At 43.6% G+C, this 18050-nt stretch overlaps 1 protein-coding gene across 6 annotated transcripts in view; it reads right to left on the minus strand.

Annotated features, from left to right (window-relative positions):
* Nucleotides 1-18050, minus strand: part of ptpra (protein tyrosine phosphatase receptor type A) — a 323319-nt gene that overhangs the window by 11375 nt on the left and 293894 nt on the right. For all 6 annotated transcript variants that reach the window (XM_085975519.1, XM_085975515.1, XM_085975518.1 and 3 more), the window contains 2 exons: nucleotides 10680-10814; nucleotides 9938-10063 (listed from right to left, as the gene is read on the minus strand). In XM_085975519.1, the coding sequence (XP_085831645.1) occupies nucleotides 9938-10063; nucleotides 10680-10814 (261 nt within the window). The remainder of the gene's footprint in view (nucleotides 1-9937; nucleotides 10064-10679; nucleotides 10815-18050) is intronic.

An 18050-nucleotide genomic window follows, 5' to 3' on the forward strand; every position in this document is an offset into this window, starting at 1 on the left:
GAAAGAAACAGAGGAAAGACTGAGAAGGAGGGTGAATTGGAGGTGGTGAATTCAATGTCAAATCAGATAGAGAAAGAGAAATAAAGACAGGGAAAGAAAGATTGGATTAAGAGAGAGAAAAAAAAGTGAGACAGAAAGGAAAAGTAAGAAAAAAAAAATCAAAATTTGAAATTTTTAAAATCTCCAACAACAATTCACAACCTGAAGGAATGAGACTCCATACTGTCAATTATATACTTTCTGTGCAAGAGAGGTTCATTGGCAGTCTTTAACAATTATCGCAATGTTAAAAGGGTACTTACACTGTTAATTATTAGACTTAAATTTCTGTGGAGAGTTTAATGGGCAATTAATGTGTAAATCGAGTTACATCGAGTCTACAACACAGAAACAGGCCATTCGACCCAAGTGGTCTGTGTTGGCATTTATGTTCCACACAAGCCTCCTCCCACCCTTCTTCATCTAACCCTATCAGCATACCCTTCTATTCCTTTCTCCCTCAGATATACAAATCACTAAGACTAAGAACATAAGAAATAGGAGCAGGAGTAGGCCATTCGGCTCCTCGAGACTCAATTGGCCATTCAATAAGATCATGGCTGATCTTCTACCTCAACTCCACTTTCCTGCACTATTCTCATATCCCTAATATCCAAAAATCTATCAATCTCAGTCTTGAATATACTCAATGACTGGGTCTTCACAGCCCTCTAGGGTAGAAAATTACAAAGATTCATCATCCTCCGAGTGAAGAAATATCTTGTCATCTCAGTCCTAAATGGCCGACCCCTTATTCTGAGACTGTGGCCCCTGGTCCTAGACTTCCCAGCCAGGGGATACATCTTCACTGCATCTACCCTGTCAAGCCCTGTAAGAATTTTGTATGTTTCACTGAGATCACCTCTGATTGTTCTAAACTCTAGAGAATATAGGCCTAGTCTACTCTATCTCTCCTCATAGGACAATCCTCCCATTCCAGGAATCAGTCTGGTGAACCTTTGTTGCACTCCCTCTATGGCACATATATCTTTCCTTAGGTAAGGAGACCAAAACTGTACACAATACTCCAGGTGTGGTCTCACCAGGGCCCTATATAATTGCAGTAAGACATCTTTACTCTTATACTCAAATCCTCTTGTAATAAAGGCCAACATACCATTTGCTTGCTGTACCTGCATGTTAACTTTCAGTGATTCGTGTACAAGGACACCCAGGTCCCTCTGAACACCAACATTTCCTAATCTTTCACCATTTAAAAAATACTCTGCTTTTCTATTTTTCCTACCAAAGTGGATAACTTCACATTTCTCCACATTATATTCCACTTGCCATGTTCTTGCCCACTCACTGAGCCTGTCTAAATCCCCTTGATGCCTCTCTGCATCCTCCTCACAACTTACATTCCCACCTAGATTTGTATCATCTGCAAACTTGGATATATTACATCTGGTCCCCATCCAAATCATTGATATAGATTGTGAATAGCTGAGGCCCAAGCACTGATCTTTGTGGTACCCCACTAGTTACAACCTGCCAACCCGAAAATGACCCGTTTATTCCTATTCTCTGTTTTCTGTCCGTTAACCAATCCTCAATCCATGCGAGTATATTACCCCCAAATCCCATGAGCCCTATTTTGTTTAATAACCTCTTGTGTGGCAACTTATCGAATGCCTTCTGAAAATCCAAATACACCACATCCACTGGTTCCCCCTCATCTATTCTGCTAGTTACAACCTCAAAAACAGATTCGTCAAACACGATTTCCCTTTCATAAATCCGTGTTGACTCTGCCCAATCCTATTATTATTTTCAAAATGCCCTGTTACCACGTCCTTAATAATAGATTCTAGCAATTTCCCTACAACTGATGTCAGGCTAACTATTCTGTAGTTCCCCGTTTTCTTTTTCCCTCCTTTCTTAAATAGTGGGGTTACAATTGCTACCTTCCAATCCGCGGGAACCGTTCTAGAATCTATGGAATTTTTGAAGATGACAACCAATGCATCCACTATCTCTATAACCACCTCTTTCAAAACCATAGGATGTAGGCCATCAGGTCCAGGGGATTTATTGGCTTTCAGTCCCATTAATTTCTCCAGTACTATTTTTTTTACTAATATTAATTTATTTCAGTGCCTCATTCTCACTAGACCCTTGGTTCTCCACTATTTCCGTGAGGTTTCTTGCTTCTTCTTCCGAGAAGACAGACACAAAGTATTTGTTTAATTTCTCTGGCATTTCCTTATTCCCCATTATAATTTCTCCTGTCTCAGGCACTAAGGGACCCACATTTACTTTCGCTAATCTTTTCCTTTTTGCATACCTAAAGAAGCTTTTACAGTCTGTTTTATGTCTCTTGCTAGTTTACTCTCATATTCTATTTTCCCTTTATCAATTTCTTAGTCCTCCTTTACTGAATTCTAAAATCCTCAGGCTTACTGCTCTTTTTGACATTATAAGCCTCTTCCTTTGATCTAATACTATCTTTAACTTTTCTTGTTCGCTACGGTTGGACCACTTTTTCTGTGGGGTTTATGTGCCTTAAAGGAATGTATATTTATTGTAAATTATGTATTAATTCTTTAAATGCTTGCCAACTATCATACCTTTTAATGTAGATTCCCAATCTACCTTAGCCAACTTGTCCCTCATACCTACGTAGTTTGCTTTGTTTAGATTTAAGGCCCTAGTTTCGGATTTAACTAAATCACTTTCAAACTTAATATAAAATTCTATCATATTATGGTCACTCTTCCCTAAAGGCCCCTTTACTGCAAGGTTATTAATTAACCTTTTCTCATTGCACAATATCAGATCTAAAATGGCCTGTTCCCTAGTTGGTTCCTCAACATGCTGATCTAGAAAACTATCTTGTATACATTCCATGAATTCGTCCGCCACACTATTACTGCCAACACTAATAAATCCAACAGGGAATTCAGGAGAAAGTTCTTTACCGAAAGAGTGGTAAGAATTGGAACTCGCTACCACAAGGAGTAGTTGAGGTGAATAGCATAGATGCATTTAAGGGTAAACTAGATAAGCACATGAGGGAGAAAGTAATAGAAGGTTATGCTGATTGGGTTAGATGACGAGGGGTGGGTGGAGGCTCGGGTGGAGCATAAACACCGAACCAGTTGGGCCAAATGACCTGTTTCTATGTAATACTAGGTGCCCCTTCCAAGGGCAGTATATCTTTCTTGATATAAAAACAGAAAATGCTGGAAATACTCAGCAGGTCAGGCAGCAACTCTGGAGAGAGAAACAGAGTTAACGTTTCAGGTTGATGACCTTACATCAAACATCTTTTTTGCACCTTTGCCAGTGCCTCGATATCCATTTTATAATATGCCGACCAGAACTGTGTACAGTTCTGATGAAAGGTCATCGACCTGAAACATTAACTCTGTTTCTCTCTCCACACATGCTGCCTGACCTGCTGAGTATTTCCAGCATTTTCTGTTTTTATTTCAGATTTATTACTCCAGATGAGGTCTGACCAGGGCTCTGTACAACTGACGCATCATTTTCTCACATGAAGGCCTTTATCTCCAGAGATTTGGCAAACATTTCATTAGCCTTTTTACTTTTTTTTAGTACCTTTTAATGATGTGTGTACATGGACACCTAAATCCCTTTGTTCTTCCACAATTTCTAGTCTCTCACCGTTAAGAAAATATTCTGATTTGTCTTTCTCAGATCTAAAATGGATGACCTCACACTTCCCCTCATTGAACTCTATCTGCCATAGTTAATAAGAACATAAGAAATAGGAGCAGGAGTAGGCCATTCGGCCCCTTGAGCCTGCTCCACCATTCAAGGAGATCATGGCTGATCATCCAAATTCAGTACCCTGTCCCTGCCTTCCCCCCACATCCCTTGATCCCTTTAGCCTTAAGAAATATATCTAATTCCTTCTTGAATATATTTAATGACTTGGCCTCAACTGCCTTCTGTGGTAGAGAATTCCACAGGTTCACCACTCTCTGGGTGAAGAAATTCCTCCTCATCTCTGTCCTAAATATTTAGACTGTGACCCCTGATTTTGGACTCCCCCGCCATCGGGAACATCCTTCCTGCATCTAGTCTGTCTAGTCCTGTTAGAATTTTATAAGTTTTAATGAGATCCCCTCTCATTCTTCTAAACTCCAGCGAGTATAAGCCCAATCGACGCAATCTCTCCTCATACGTCATTCCTGCCATCCCAGGTATCAGTCTGGTGAATCTTCGCTGCACTCCCTCCATGGCAAGAACATCCTTCCTCAGATAAGGTGACCAAAACTGCACACAATACTCAAGATGTGGTCTCACCAAGGCCCTGTACAACTGCAGCAAGACATCCTTGTTCCTTACTCAAACCCTCTTGCTACGAAGGCCAACATACCATTTGCCTTCTTAACCGCCTGCCTGCTGCACCTGCATGCTCACCTTCAGCGACTGGTGCACAAGGACACCCAGGTCTCGTTGCACTTCCCCTTCTCCCAATCTATTGCCGTTCAGATAATAAGCTGCCTTCCTGTTTTTGCCACCAAAGTGGGTAACCTCGCATTTATCCACATTATACTGCATCTGCCATGCATCTGCCCAATCACCCAACCTGTCCAAATCATACTGGAGTTTCTCGGCATCCTCCTCACAGCACACACGGCCACCCAGCTTTGTGTCGTCTGCAAACTTGGAGATATTACATCTAGTTCCCTCGTCTAGATAATTAATATATATTGTGAATAGCTGGGGTCCTAGGACCGATCCCTGCGGTACCCCACTAGTCACTGCCTGCCACTCGGAAAAAGACCAGTTTATTCCAACTCTTTGCTTCCTGTCTGCCAACCAGTTCTCTATCCAAGTCAATACCTTGCCCCCAATCCCATGTGCTTTAACTTTACACGCTAATCTCTTATGCGGGACCTTATCAAAAGCCTTCTGAAAGTCCAAATACACTACATCCACTGGTTCTCCCTTATCTATTCTACCAGTTACATCCTCAAAAAATTCCAGTAGATTAGTCAAGCACAATTTACCTTTTGTAAATCCATGTTGACTTTGTCCCATCCTGTCACTGTTTTCCAAGTGCTCGGCTATTACATCTTTTATAATGGACTCTAGCATTTTCCCCACTACCGATGTTAGGCTTATCAGTCTATAATTCCCTGTTTTCTCTCTACCACCTTTTTTGAATAGTGGGGTAACATTAGCTACCCTCCAATCCATGGGAACTGTTCCAGAGTCTATCGAATTTTGGAAGATGGCCAGCAATGCATCTATTTCTAGGGCCACTTCCTTAAGTACCCTAGGATGTAGATTATCAGGCCCAGGGGATTTATCGGCCTTCAATCCCGTCAATTTCCCTAACACCATTTCCCTACAAATACTGATTTCATTCAGTTCCTCCCTTTCATTAGACCCTATGTTCCCCGACATCTCTGCCAGGTTATTTGTGTCCTCCTTTGTGAAGACAGAACCAAAGTATGTATTTAATTGGTCTGCCATTTCTTTGTTCCCCATTATAAATTCCCGATTCTGACTGCAAGGGACCTACGCTTGACTTCACCAATCTTTTTCTCTTCACATATCTATAGAAGCTATTACAGTCAGTTTTTATGTTCCTTGCAAGCTTACTCTCATACTCTATTTTCCCCCTCTTAATTCATCCCTTTGTCCTCCTTTGCTGAATCCTAAACTGCTCCCAATCCTCAGGTTTGCTGCTTTTTCTGGCCAATTTATATGTCCTCTCTTTGGATCTTATGCTATCCCTAATTTCCCTTGTGGTAGCCACAGTTGAGTCACCCTTTTTGTTTTATTTTTATGCCAAACAGGGATGAACAAATTCTGTAGTTCATCCATGCGATCTTTAAATGTTTGCCATTGCCTATCCACCGTCAACCCTTTGAGTGGCATTCCCTAATCAATCCTACCCAACTCGCGCCTCATACCATCGTAGTTTCCTTTATTTAAATTCAGGACCCCAGTCTCTGAGTCAAATACTTCACTCTCCATCTTAATGAAGAATTCTATCATATTATGATCGCTCCGCCCCAAGGGGCCTCGCACAACAAGATTGCTAATTAATCCTTTCTCATTACATAATACCCAGTCTAAGATGGCCTGATCTCTCGTTGGTTCCTCGACATATTGGTCCAGGAAACCATCCCGTATACACTCCAGGAATTCCTCCTCCACAGTATTGTTACTAATTTGGTTAGCCCAATCTATATGTAGATTAAAGTCACCCATGATAACTGCTGTGCCCTTATTGCACGCGTCTCTAATTTCCCATTTAATGTCATTCCCCAACCTCCGCATTACTGTTTGGGGGTCTGTATACAACTCCCACTAACGTTTTCTGCCCCTTGGTATTTCTGAGCTTTACCCATACAGATTCCACATCATCAGAGCGAATATCCTTCCTTACAATTGTGTTAATCTCCTCTTTAACCAGCAATGCTACCCCACCTCCTTTTCGTTTTTGCCTGTCTTTCCTGAATATTGAATATCCCTGGATGTTGAGTTCCCAGCCTTGGTCAGCCTGGAGCCATGTTTCCGTAATCCCAATCACATCATGGCCTAGAAATTGGGTATAGCCCCGCCAGCACGTTTGCGCCGGCCGCGGAGCCAGTTGTGCCCGCCCCATATTCACTTTCAGCGCCCCAAAGCGGAACCGGGCGCTGGTACAGGGTGTGTCCGACCCGCTTGGGGCGCTGAAAGTGAATTTCAGCGCTCCTGGTCCCGCTGCGCCACCCGATGCGGTGCGGCAGGCTGCTGTACTGCAGGCCTCCCCCTTCTCTTAAGGGGGAGGTGCCTGCAACGGCCGGAGCTCCGATTGCAAGTGCCGGCAAAAGAGTCCGGCACAACGGAGAAGTGCCGGGCTCCACGGAAACCAGCCGGCAATGCCGCGGGGGGGGGGGGGGGTTGTCGGGGAAGGAGGTGCGGGCAGGCGGCCGCCGAAAAAGCAGCCGCCCTGCACCTCCACCTTAACTTGCGCCGCTAAGGCTGCAGTAAGGACCCGGTCTCCCGATGTTGTTAGCGCCCGCCACGGAAGAGGCGGCCGCTACTGAAGATGGGGATCGGCGTGGTTTCGGGCGGTACCGGGGCACTGCGCACACCGATGACGTCATCGGTGCCGGCGCAGCGCTACCGGCTAACGCCGATGTTAGAGCCCACCTAATTTCGGGCGCGATGCAACTTCCGGCGCAACCCACTCTTTCGCCCCTAATTGGGCGCAAACGCAACTGAATTTCTAGGCCCATATTCGTTTACCTCTATTTGCGCAGCTAATTCATCCATCTTATTACGAATGCTTCTCGCATTAAGACACAAAGCCTTCAGGCTTGTTGTTTTTTTTTTTTTTTTAACACTCTTAGAATTATTATTTACTGTGGCCATGTTTGATTTAAACCCTTGATTTCTCTGACTGCCACTTTTGCTTTTCTCCTTCCTGTCTTTTGCTTCTATCCTTGTTTCCCTTTCCTCTGTCTCCCTGCAAAGGTTTCAAACCCCCTGCCATTTTAGTTTAAACCCTCCCCAACAGCACTAGCAAACACTCCTTCTAGGACATCGGTCCCAGTGCTGCCCAGGTGCAAACCATCCATTTTGTACTGGTCCCACCTCCCCCAAAACCGGTTCCAATGTCCCAGGAATTTGAATCCCTCTCCCTTGCACCATTCCTCTAGTCACGTATTCATCTGAAATATCCTTCTATTTCTACTCTGACTAGCACGTGGTACTGGTAGCAATCCTGAGATTACTACCTTTGAGGTCCTGTTTTTTAATTTACCTCCTAACTCCCTATATTCAGCTTTTAGGACCTCATCCCGGTTTTTACCTATATCGTTGGTACCTATATGCACCACGACAACTGGCTATTCACCCTCCCCTTCCAAAATGCTCTGTAGCCGCTCGGAGACATCCTTCACCCTTGCACCAAGGAGGCAACATACCATCCTGGAGTCTCGTTTGCGGCCGCAGAAATGCCTATCTATTCCCCTTACAATAGAATCCCCATTTACTGTAGTACCCATGGCAAGCATATACCCACCATCCCAAAGAGACCATAAAGTCAGATACCTGCTGCCCAAGCAGGAAGGCAAAGGGAGCCTGTAATATTGATTTAAAAGTATTGTATGACCTTTCTATGGGGGCTTATACCTGACCTAGGACCGGACAATCAAGTTGAGGCTCACTTCCGCCCGAGTAGTTGCTGGTATGCCTCTTCTCATGGGGTATATTAGACGCCATCTCAACCAAATCCCTGGGAGGGTCGAGGCGAAAGAAACTCCCAGCCAGAAAGTCCTCGTTTTCTGTCATGCCCTCTAATGCGGATAACTCTAAGGAGCAGACAGCGGTTCCACCCTTTATAAAGACCTGCAGTTACTGGCACATCTGGGTTCCGATCCTTTTGTAGAGTTGCGCCGGAAGGGATGTAGGATTTCAGCCCCATTCACATTATAAAAGTATGCAACTTTTACAAAATTCAGGACGTGAAAGCATCCTGTAGATATTGAGACAGATTTTTCTGAAAAATAACAGGTTGCATAAACTTGCCTTGTATCCTCTTAAGTTTAGAAGATTGAGGGGTGACCTAATTGAGGTGTTTGAATTGATAAAGGGATTCTATAGGGTGACTACAGAGAAACCATTTCCTCTGGTAGGGGCAACAAGAGAGCATAATCTTAAAATTAAGAAAGAAGGAAAGAAAGACTTGCATTTATATAGTGCCTTTCATGACTTCAGGACGTTCCAAAGCACTTAACAGCCAATGAAGTATTGTTGAAGTTTAGTCACTGTTTTAATGTAGGAAATGCGGTAGCCAATTTGCTCATAGCAAGGACCCATAAGCCAATGTGATAATGACCAGATAATTTTTTTTTTTTTTTTAAGTGATATTGGCTGGGAAATAAATATTGGCCAGGACCTCGGGGAGAACTCCCCTGTTCTTCTTCAAAATAGTACCATGGGATCTTTTAGGTCCACCTGAGGGGGCAGATGGGGCCTCGGTTTATTGTCTCATCTGGAAGAGAGCACCCTCAACAGTGCAGCCTTCCCTCAGTGCTGCACTGGAGTGTCAGCCTAGATTCTGTACTCAAGTCTCTGGAGTGGGACTTGAATCCACAGCCTCCTGGCTCAGAGGTGAGGGTGCTACCACTGAGCCACAGCTGTCTCTTAAAATTAGAGCTCGGCCATTCAGGAGTAAAATTAGAAAGACATTTTTCACACAAAGGGCAGTGGGAATCTCTCTCCCCCTTAAAGACTGGATGCTGTGTTAAATCTTCAAGACTAGATTTTTGTTAGGCAAGGGTTTTAAGTGATATGGAGCAAAGGTGTGTAAGTGGAGTTAAGGTACAGATCAGCCACAATCAAATTGAATGGCGGGACAGGCTCGAGGGCCTACTCATGTTCCTATGATGAAACACCAGAGTTTAGTTTCCACTTGCTCCAATCTACCAAAAGTTATAGCCATCCTTCACAGAAGGGAGTGATTTTAGTCCTCTCAACAACTCTGGGATAAATCCGAACAGAGATCAAGAGCATCTACATCACCAAATAGGGGAGAGCTTGTGTTCGCTGGAGAAGTGGGATAAAACTGCAGTGGAAATGTACACAAACTAGCATAGAGAGCCAGCAGCCCTCAAAGCCAAAGAAGGGCTACAAATAATGATAACTGTATACGTCTTTGCAGTATAGGTACGGTAACAAGCTACTGGATAAAATAATATGGTTTCATTTTAGGTAAGATGTGTCCCTCCCCAGTTTTTTCCCGTTCCTACCTGCTCCAAACCCCATAATTGCACCCAATGTCCCCCCCGCCCCCCACCTCTATGTTGTTGTGCCTCTGATTGGTGTTCTAATTATTTCTGCTCCAATTCTTGCTGGCAGGAACTGCTTTATTTTTAAATGCCCTAGGCTGTGATATAAAAACCACAATATTAAATCTTACCCTTGTGTTAGTTACTAGCAGATCACGCACTGTGTAACTTTCGCTCTCCTCTTCCTTTTTTATTTCAATAGTAATATCACCATAAGAGACAGATCCTTCAGATGGCCAATACTGTGCACATTTCTCCTGTAGAGATGTACAGAGAAATCATTAATATAAAAGAATTCAAAAGCATGCCATCCATTTAACCAAGCCTCCTGCCTACAGAATGACTTACTAAATTTAGCATGTATTCAGTTGGGCCCAGCCACCACAGCAATGGGTTTGTCACAACTGGCCTCAATCACTGGACTCATCTGGGTTGGGGAAGCTGAGTGTCTGCTTGATATCCAGCAACAGCTGCTTGAAGTGTACATATGTGTACAGGATAAGGCTCAACCTTTGCAGTTGAATGGCGCACCACTCAATGTCCAGAATGGCCATTTGGGCAATGAACTGGAGGGTAGCTGCCAGAAGTGGAACAATACTTCATCATGCGTTACCTCAGCCTGCAGGAGTAGTGGGCGGAGGGAAGTAAACGGAGAAAGGGACACAAATATTCAAAACACATTCCCAACTGTTGATAGGCGGATTGCTGCACTGTTGTAGTTTCAAAAAAAATTGTATACAGAAAGCACCATTTTAGAAACATCATCTGATTGGTCATGTATTTAAAAAGTTGTCAAGTCCTCTGCTTTGACCTAGGTATGTCTCATCATGAGCCTGTGTAGAAGTCTCTGACAGAAAGATGTGCCTGACATACCTGGCCTCTTTCTTCCAACTCAGTTAACATAACAATGGAACAAGACTTCCATTCCCAAATCATTCTCCAGAAATCTTCCATAGTATGCTGAAGAGGTCCCTGGCTGGCTATGTAGGAGTCTTTCTGTCGATATCCCTAGGAACATAAATTAAGCAACTTTATAGTAGTATGCTGGAAATAAAGTGTTTCTCTGTATCCAGAGAATTTTAATTAAAAAACATCTCAGCCTGATGAACCTTATAGTTTAGAATCACGTTCAATTATTTACATGAACAATTTTGCACATAGAGCAGATGTAAAGAAACCAATTAGAAGTTTTGACTTGCAAAACCTTTAATTTTACACAAAAATTGTTAAATCATAAATATTGTACAAAATAACCAACTAATAGTCAACATGAAAGACCAAACCATCTCCACTGGTGTATTTCAAATAATGCTTTTGGTAAGTGAATCTGACGAATTATTAGTGCAAACACAACATGCTGTCAGAGAAGAATTTCAATTCTTAGCCTTTTGTTCTTAACAATTTAATTTCAATTAAATTTCATCTGCATAATTTCACCTGCAAGGAAACATGTGTTCACAAACTCCTAATTTATGATGCGTGACTTTCTTGGGCCCAAAATCTGACCCACATGTATATTTTTAGACATAGGCCCGAATTTTACGTCATCTACACGGTTGTACCTGCCCCGCAAGTTCCAGGTTTCTGCATGCGCTGCGCACGTGCGAAAACCTGGAACTTGTGATCTGTCAAGTTTCAGCTTCACAGATCATCTGCATGCCCACGAAACTCTTACGCCTGGTAAAAGCAGGCCTTCGTTTACCAGCACAAGGGTGAAAATAAATATTAAAATAATTTAAAAAAAATCATTTAAACATTCAAAAATCATTAAAGTTTGGGTTATTTTTGGCCCCTTTAAAAATATTTAAATTTATTTTTCAAAAAATTAAATTTTTGTTTCAAATGTTTAATTAAATTGTATTTTTATTAATTTTAAACATGGTGATTTATTTTTATTTAGGTTGTGTGAAAGTGTTTTTTAATGTCATTCCTATTATGCCTATGGGGATTCTGTACGTAAATGGAATCCCCATAAGCATAATGGGAATCCCCCTTTTGACTGGTTGGGCCGGCCCACGTGATCCCAGGGACACTTGCGAACAGCATGCGCCCCTGGGATACATGGGCCTTTACACAGGCGTACACCTGCAGGCCCAGGACTGCAAGAGTCCGAAGATACAGAGGCACCAGTTGGGTGCGTACTTTTCTTGTGGATCGGAGGCATTCGCCTGCAGAAATTCTCCAACCGCAATTTCAGGTCCAATGTATCTGCAATATCAAGATATATTAAAAGAAATCATTCATTTTATAAAATTACTATGCCACACATATGTCCCATTTTCAATAATAAACAATTTTGGTAAATGAGCCTCAAACTGTATACTTTTGCATTTCTAATCAACATAACTTTGTACATTTCTAAATGCCGGTGTCTATAAAAGGAGTAATTCTACATAGATGGACTAAAGATTAAACAGAGGACCATGTGGGAATAATTTCCATAAATAAACACGAGTGTGATAGCATTGACTGAATGATCATCATAGATATAATGCAGATAGAAAAAATTTGCTTATTTCTATTACTTACACTACTATTTTTTTACTTGTAATTTTTCCACTCCTTTCCCCCCCCCTTTCCTTTTGTTTCTCTCTCCCACCTGGCAGCTATCTCTTGCCCTGCCAGTACACTTCACACCTAATCTCAGCCTATTACCATCTCGTCTGGCTTCGAATACCTTTTATTGTCTCTTTTACTTCTTTTGTCTCTTTCACTTCTTTTGTCCGATCGCAGCCCTGCCTTCGATCTATTTTCTTTTCTTTCCAGTTTTGAAGAAGGGTTCTTGTGCACTTGTGCACTAACAATGACAATAAAAGTTGATTTGATTTGACCCGAAACGTCAACTCAAATTTCTCTCCACGGATGTTGCCTGACCTGCTGAGTTTTTCCAGCATTTTCTGTTGTTATTTCGGATTTCCAACATCTGCAGTATTTTGCTATCCTGCTTGCAGTAAATTTGATTTGGGATGTTGATTTAAGGGAAACAGGTGACTTCAGTATAGCACGATTGGAAATTCCTTAGGCTAGTGGCATCCAGCACAATTGAATGCCTTATACACCTCTATAAGGTCCCATCCCAGCTACCTTACGAGGCTAATGAGCCTTAGTTTCTCCAGTCTTTCCTCATAATTCAGCATGTAGGGATCGGCCTCATGGCTCTTCCCTGAACAGTTTCCAAGCACATATGTTGTGCCTCCAGGGGATGGAAAGTTTCCCTGTCTTAGTGGTCAAAACTAGACAGAGTACTTAAGGTGCAGTCCAAGTTTCAGCATGACATTCTTCAATTAATAACTACTGATTTAGCAATATTATGCAGCATCCTATTTGTTTTATTGATTGCTACTCCAATGACATGACTTGTTAAACACTTAGGGGGAGAAATTCAGTATCACCCCGTTTGGGGCGTAATTATCGGCCGGGCGCAAAGTTTAGCGCCTGGTGCTAGTTATCGCCACCGACTGCAAACTTGGCTTCTACTGCCCCTGGAGGCGATTGGAGTGCTAAATCGGGTGCTAACGCCGAGGAGCGAGGCGCAACCTCAGAGCGCTGGCAAAGCTCATGTGGTATCAGTCAGCAATGAACACAGACACACTGGCGCCGGCCAGTTCTTAAAGGGGAGGGTCGATCTTGCTCTCCATCCACACCCTGCTCATTGCAGCCTTGAATCTCGGCCTGGAGAGACCTGTACATCAAATCTGCTGGAAAGAACAATGGAGGCCCAGGGAAAGGGCTCAGAGTGCAGCCCCCATAGTCTCTTCTAAATCGATGCAAGGAAGATCAAATCAAAATGAACCTGCAAAGTGCTGCTCAGTACCCAAAACTCAACACAGCGTTGAATATCTCCAGAAGAGTGTGTGTGTCTCTCAGAATGCGTGGTGCAAAAATGTCGCTGACAAAGAGAGGCAGGAAGCGGTCGCCTTTAAATAGCGCTCCCCCAGTCCCTTCCCGACTGCAAAACGCTCCCCTCAACCTGTCATTGCTAGCGGCAGGTGGTAAGGCAGGGGGCGCCACTCAATATCCGGTCCAGGGCGCTACACACTCGACTGACGTCACGATCTGCGGGCGCAGGAGATTGTGGCGGTAGTGCTTAGCACCGCCGCAAAATGTCTGGTCAATTTCGCGAGCGGTGCAAACATCGCTGCGCCCAGGCGCTAGTTGCTTTGCGTCCCATTAGCGCCCTGTTAAGGCGCTAATGGGAGGCGCAAACCAACCGAATTTTTCCCCCTTAGTCTAACATTCCTAGATCTTTTCTAAATTCTCCCTTTGCTAATTTGACACCAGTCACAGAGTATGTCACCCACTTTTTTCTGGTGTGTACTTGCACTTAACCATGCTGAATTTCATATGGCACTGCTCTGTCAATTTACAAACTTTATCTGGCTTTTTTCTAGGCTCCCTGATCAGAACTTCACCATCATCAACCTCAGTTGAGTGTATTCTGCAAATCTGATACATGGCAGATGCAATTTAATGCACGGATGCAATTTAATGCACAGAAGTGTGAAATGAAGCATTTTGATAGGATGAGGAGAGGCAATATAAATTAAAATGGTATAATTTTAATGGGGGGGGTGCAGGAACAGAGAGACCTGGAGGATGTATATACACAAATCTTTGAAGGTGGCAGGACAAGTTGAAAAGGCTGTTAAAAAGCAAACAGGATCCTTGGCTTTATGAACAACGGCAGAGAGTACAAAAGCAATAAAGTTGGCTAAATCTTTATAAATGGGTTTAGGCCCCAGCTGGAGTTGTGCCCAATTCTGGCCATCGAACTTTAGGAAGGATGTCAAGGCCTTGGAGAGGTGCAGAGAACATTTACGAGAATGGTACCAGGGATGCAGGGCTTCAGTTACATGGAGAGACTAGAGAACCTGGGGTTGTTCTCCTTAGAACAGAAGGTTAAGAGGAGGTTTGATAAAGGCATTCAATATCATGAAGAGTGAATAAGGAAAAACCGTTTCCAGTGGTTAAAGGGACGGTAACCAGAGGACATAGATTCAAGGTAATCGGCAAAAGAATCAGAGGCGGGATGAGGAGAATTGTTTTACGTTGCGAGTTGTTATGATCTGGGATGCACTGCCTGAAAGGGTGGTGGAAGCAGATTTAATAACAACTTTCCAAAGGGAATTGGATAAATATTTGAAAGGGAAAAATTTGTAGGGTGATCGGGAAAGGGCAGGGGAATGGGACTAATTGGATAGCTCTTTCAAAGAACCGACACAGGCATGATGGGCCATCATTCTATGAACTCAATGTAAATTAGAAATGTGCAGGCTTCAACACCAAACCCTGCAGCACAATATTCAATAACTCCTCCCATCCCATCACTCCTATAATAGGTACCAAATCCTGCCTTTCCTTTATCTGATGTAATAGGCAAGTTTTACCACGTTTTCAAGCTTATGCAGTAGTCTTTCATGAGAAACTCGATTAAACAATAAAGTGACCTGAATCAAACATCTTAAATGTTACATAACAATAATCAAAAGAGAGGAGCAGTGTTCAGACTCAAAAGAAAATCAAGACTGCTCAACATGCTAAGTTTAGATCAAAAGGTCATGACAGTTGGAACCATTTGGGAAGTCTCCACATTATATAGCTTTTCTACTTCAGGGAAACAAGGTAAATGATTGAATAGATTTAGATAGCTGTATCTTTAAAAAAGTCTCTGTCGCTGTGCCAAGGGAGTGGCCAATACCCAATAAAATTGGCCAGATTTGTCCCCACTTTAAATGAGAACTGGCTAATCCTTCTTTGTTGGCCAATAGTCAAATACAATTAAATGTCACTTGATAATTGGGCAGTCTCGCCTTGCAACGGGAAGGTATGCGATTCTAATTCATCAACATAAAAAGCTTCTTTCTGCATAAAGGCACGACCATAGCTGCTCAACTTTAGCTAAGTTTGGTTGTGAAACTTCATGAGGTCAACCGAGAAATCATGTTGCCCACATTATCAGACCAGAAAGTCGATAATATCTTGCAGATTATTGGATGGCACAAGAGTATGTTCTAGAAAGGGTATTGTAATCCCTTGTGAACTGATTCTATCTTTATTCCTACTTCCTTCTATGTCTGCCCCTGGAAAAAACTCTCTTACAACTGCACTTATGAAATCCCAACTGTCCAGCCTGTGGCCCGCCATTCACCATGACATTTCTGCAGCTACCGATCTGTTCAACCACACCCTCACCACCATCTTTGATGCCCTAGTCTCTACTAAAACAATTACCCTCTCTCACCCTGGTTGTTCCCCCTGGTACAGCTCTCATCTTCGCTCCCTTAAGTCCAAGGGACCCAGACTCGAACGGATATGGTGGACAACTGGTTTAGCCATTCACCACCAGATCTGGCTGGACCACATAAAGCATTATCGAGCCTGCTCTCGTCTGCCAAAACTGCTCACTATTCCAGAATCATTCTGGAATGCAAAGAAAAACCCCGGCTCCTATTCTCTACTGCTAACCGTCTTCTTAAACCCCTCTCCCCTGTCTCCTCCACCCTCACCTCCGATATCAAATGTGAGGAGCTCATGGACTTCTTTGTCTCTAAGATTGAGACCATCCGTTCAGCTGCCTCTGCCACTTCCCTTCCTTCCCCTAGCCCACTGGGCCAAACTTCCTCTAAGGTTCCCTCCTGCCCTAGCCCTGAACTCACATCTTTCTCCAGTTTCTCTCCGATCTCCCCTCATGACCTCTCTGCGCTCATCTTGTCTAGGAGACCCACTTCCTGCTCCCTCGACCCTATTCCCACCAAACCGCTGACCACCCAACTTCCTTTTCTGGCTCCCCTTTTCTGGCTCCCATGTTAGCTGATACTGTTAAAGGTTCTCTCTCCTCAGGTACTGACCCCCTCTCCCTCAAATCAGCCGTCATCACCCCTCTCCTCAAAAAACCAAACCTTGATCCCTCCATTCTTGCAAACTACCGCCCCATCTCCAACCTCCCTTTCTTCTCCAATGTCCTTGAATGTGTTGTTGCCTCCCAAATCCGTGCCCATCTTTCCTGCAATTCCATGATGCAGGGAGGATGTTCCCGATGATGGGTGAAACTAGAACTAGGGGGCATAGTCTTAGAATAAGGGGCTGCTCTTTCAAAACTGAGATGAGGAGGAACTACTTCACTCAGAGGATGGTAGGTCCATGGAATATGCTGCCCCAAAAAGCTGTCGAAGCTACATCATTACATAAATTTAAAACAGAAATAGACAGTTTCCTAGAAGTAAAGGGAATTAAGGGTTACGGGGAGCGGGCAGGAATTTGGACATGAGTCTAGGTTCGGATCGGACATGGCCCTGTGGGTAGTGGAGCGGGCCCAGGGGCCGTGTAGCCTGATCCTGCTCCTATTTCGTGTGTCTAATTCTGTTAGATTCAGGAGATGGTTCTGTGATAGTAGACTGGCGGTTAGGATCAGATCAGCCATGATCTTATTGAATGGCGGAGCAGGCTCGAGGGGCCGATTGGCCTACTCCTGCTCCTATTTCTTATGTTTTATGTAATCCCTCCAATCAGGTTTTCGCCCTTGCCACAGTACTGAAACGGCTCTCATCAACGTCACAAATGACATCCTTTGTGACTGTGACAAAGGTAAACTATCCCTCTTCATCCTTCTTGACTTGTCTGCAGCCTTTGCCACGGTTGACCACTCCATCCTTCTCCAATGCCTCTCCACCGTCGTCCAGCTGGGTGGGACTACACTCGCATTGTTCCATTCTTATCTATCTAATTGTAACTAGAGAATCACCTGCAACGGTTTTTCTCTTCCCGCTCCCGCATCGTTACCTCTGGTGCCCCCCAAGGGTCTATCCTTGGCCCCCTCCTATTTCTCATCTATATATTTCCCCTTGGCGACATCATCCGAAAACACAGCTTCAGTTTCCACATGCACACTGTCGACCCCCAGCTCTACCTCACTACTTATTCTCTCGACCCCTCCACGGTGTCTAAATTGTCAGACTGCTTGTCCGATATACAGTTCTGGATGAGCAAAAATTTTCTCCCAATTAAATATTTGCAAAACCAAAGCCATTGTTTTTGGTCCCCACCACAAACACCGTTCCCTAGCCACTGACTTCATCCCTCTCCCTAACATCTGTCTGAGGCTGAACCACACTGTTCGCAACCTTGGTGTCATAGTTGACCCTGAAATGAGCTTCTGACCACATATCCGCAGCATCACAAAGACCACCTACTTCCACCTCCATAACATCGCCCCTTTCCGCCCTTGCCTCAGCTCATCCGCTGCTG

Source organism: Somniosus microcephalus, chromosome 2 (genome assembly GCF_052327205.1).
Source record: "Somniosus microcephalus isolate GS21.2 chromosome 2, FLI_Smic_1.0, whole genome shotgun sequence".
Classification (NCBI taxonomy): Eukaryota; Metazoa; Chordata; class Chondrichthyes; order Squaliformes; family Somniosidae; genus Somniosus; species Somniosus microcephalus.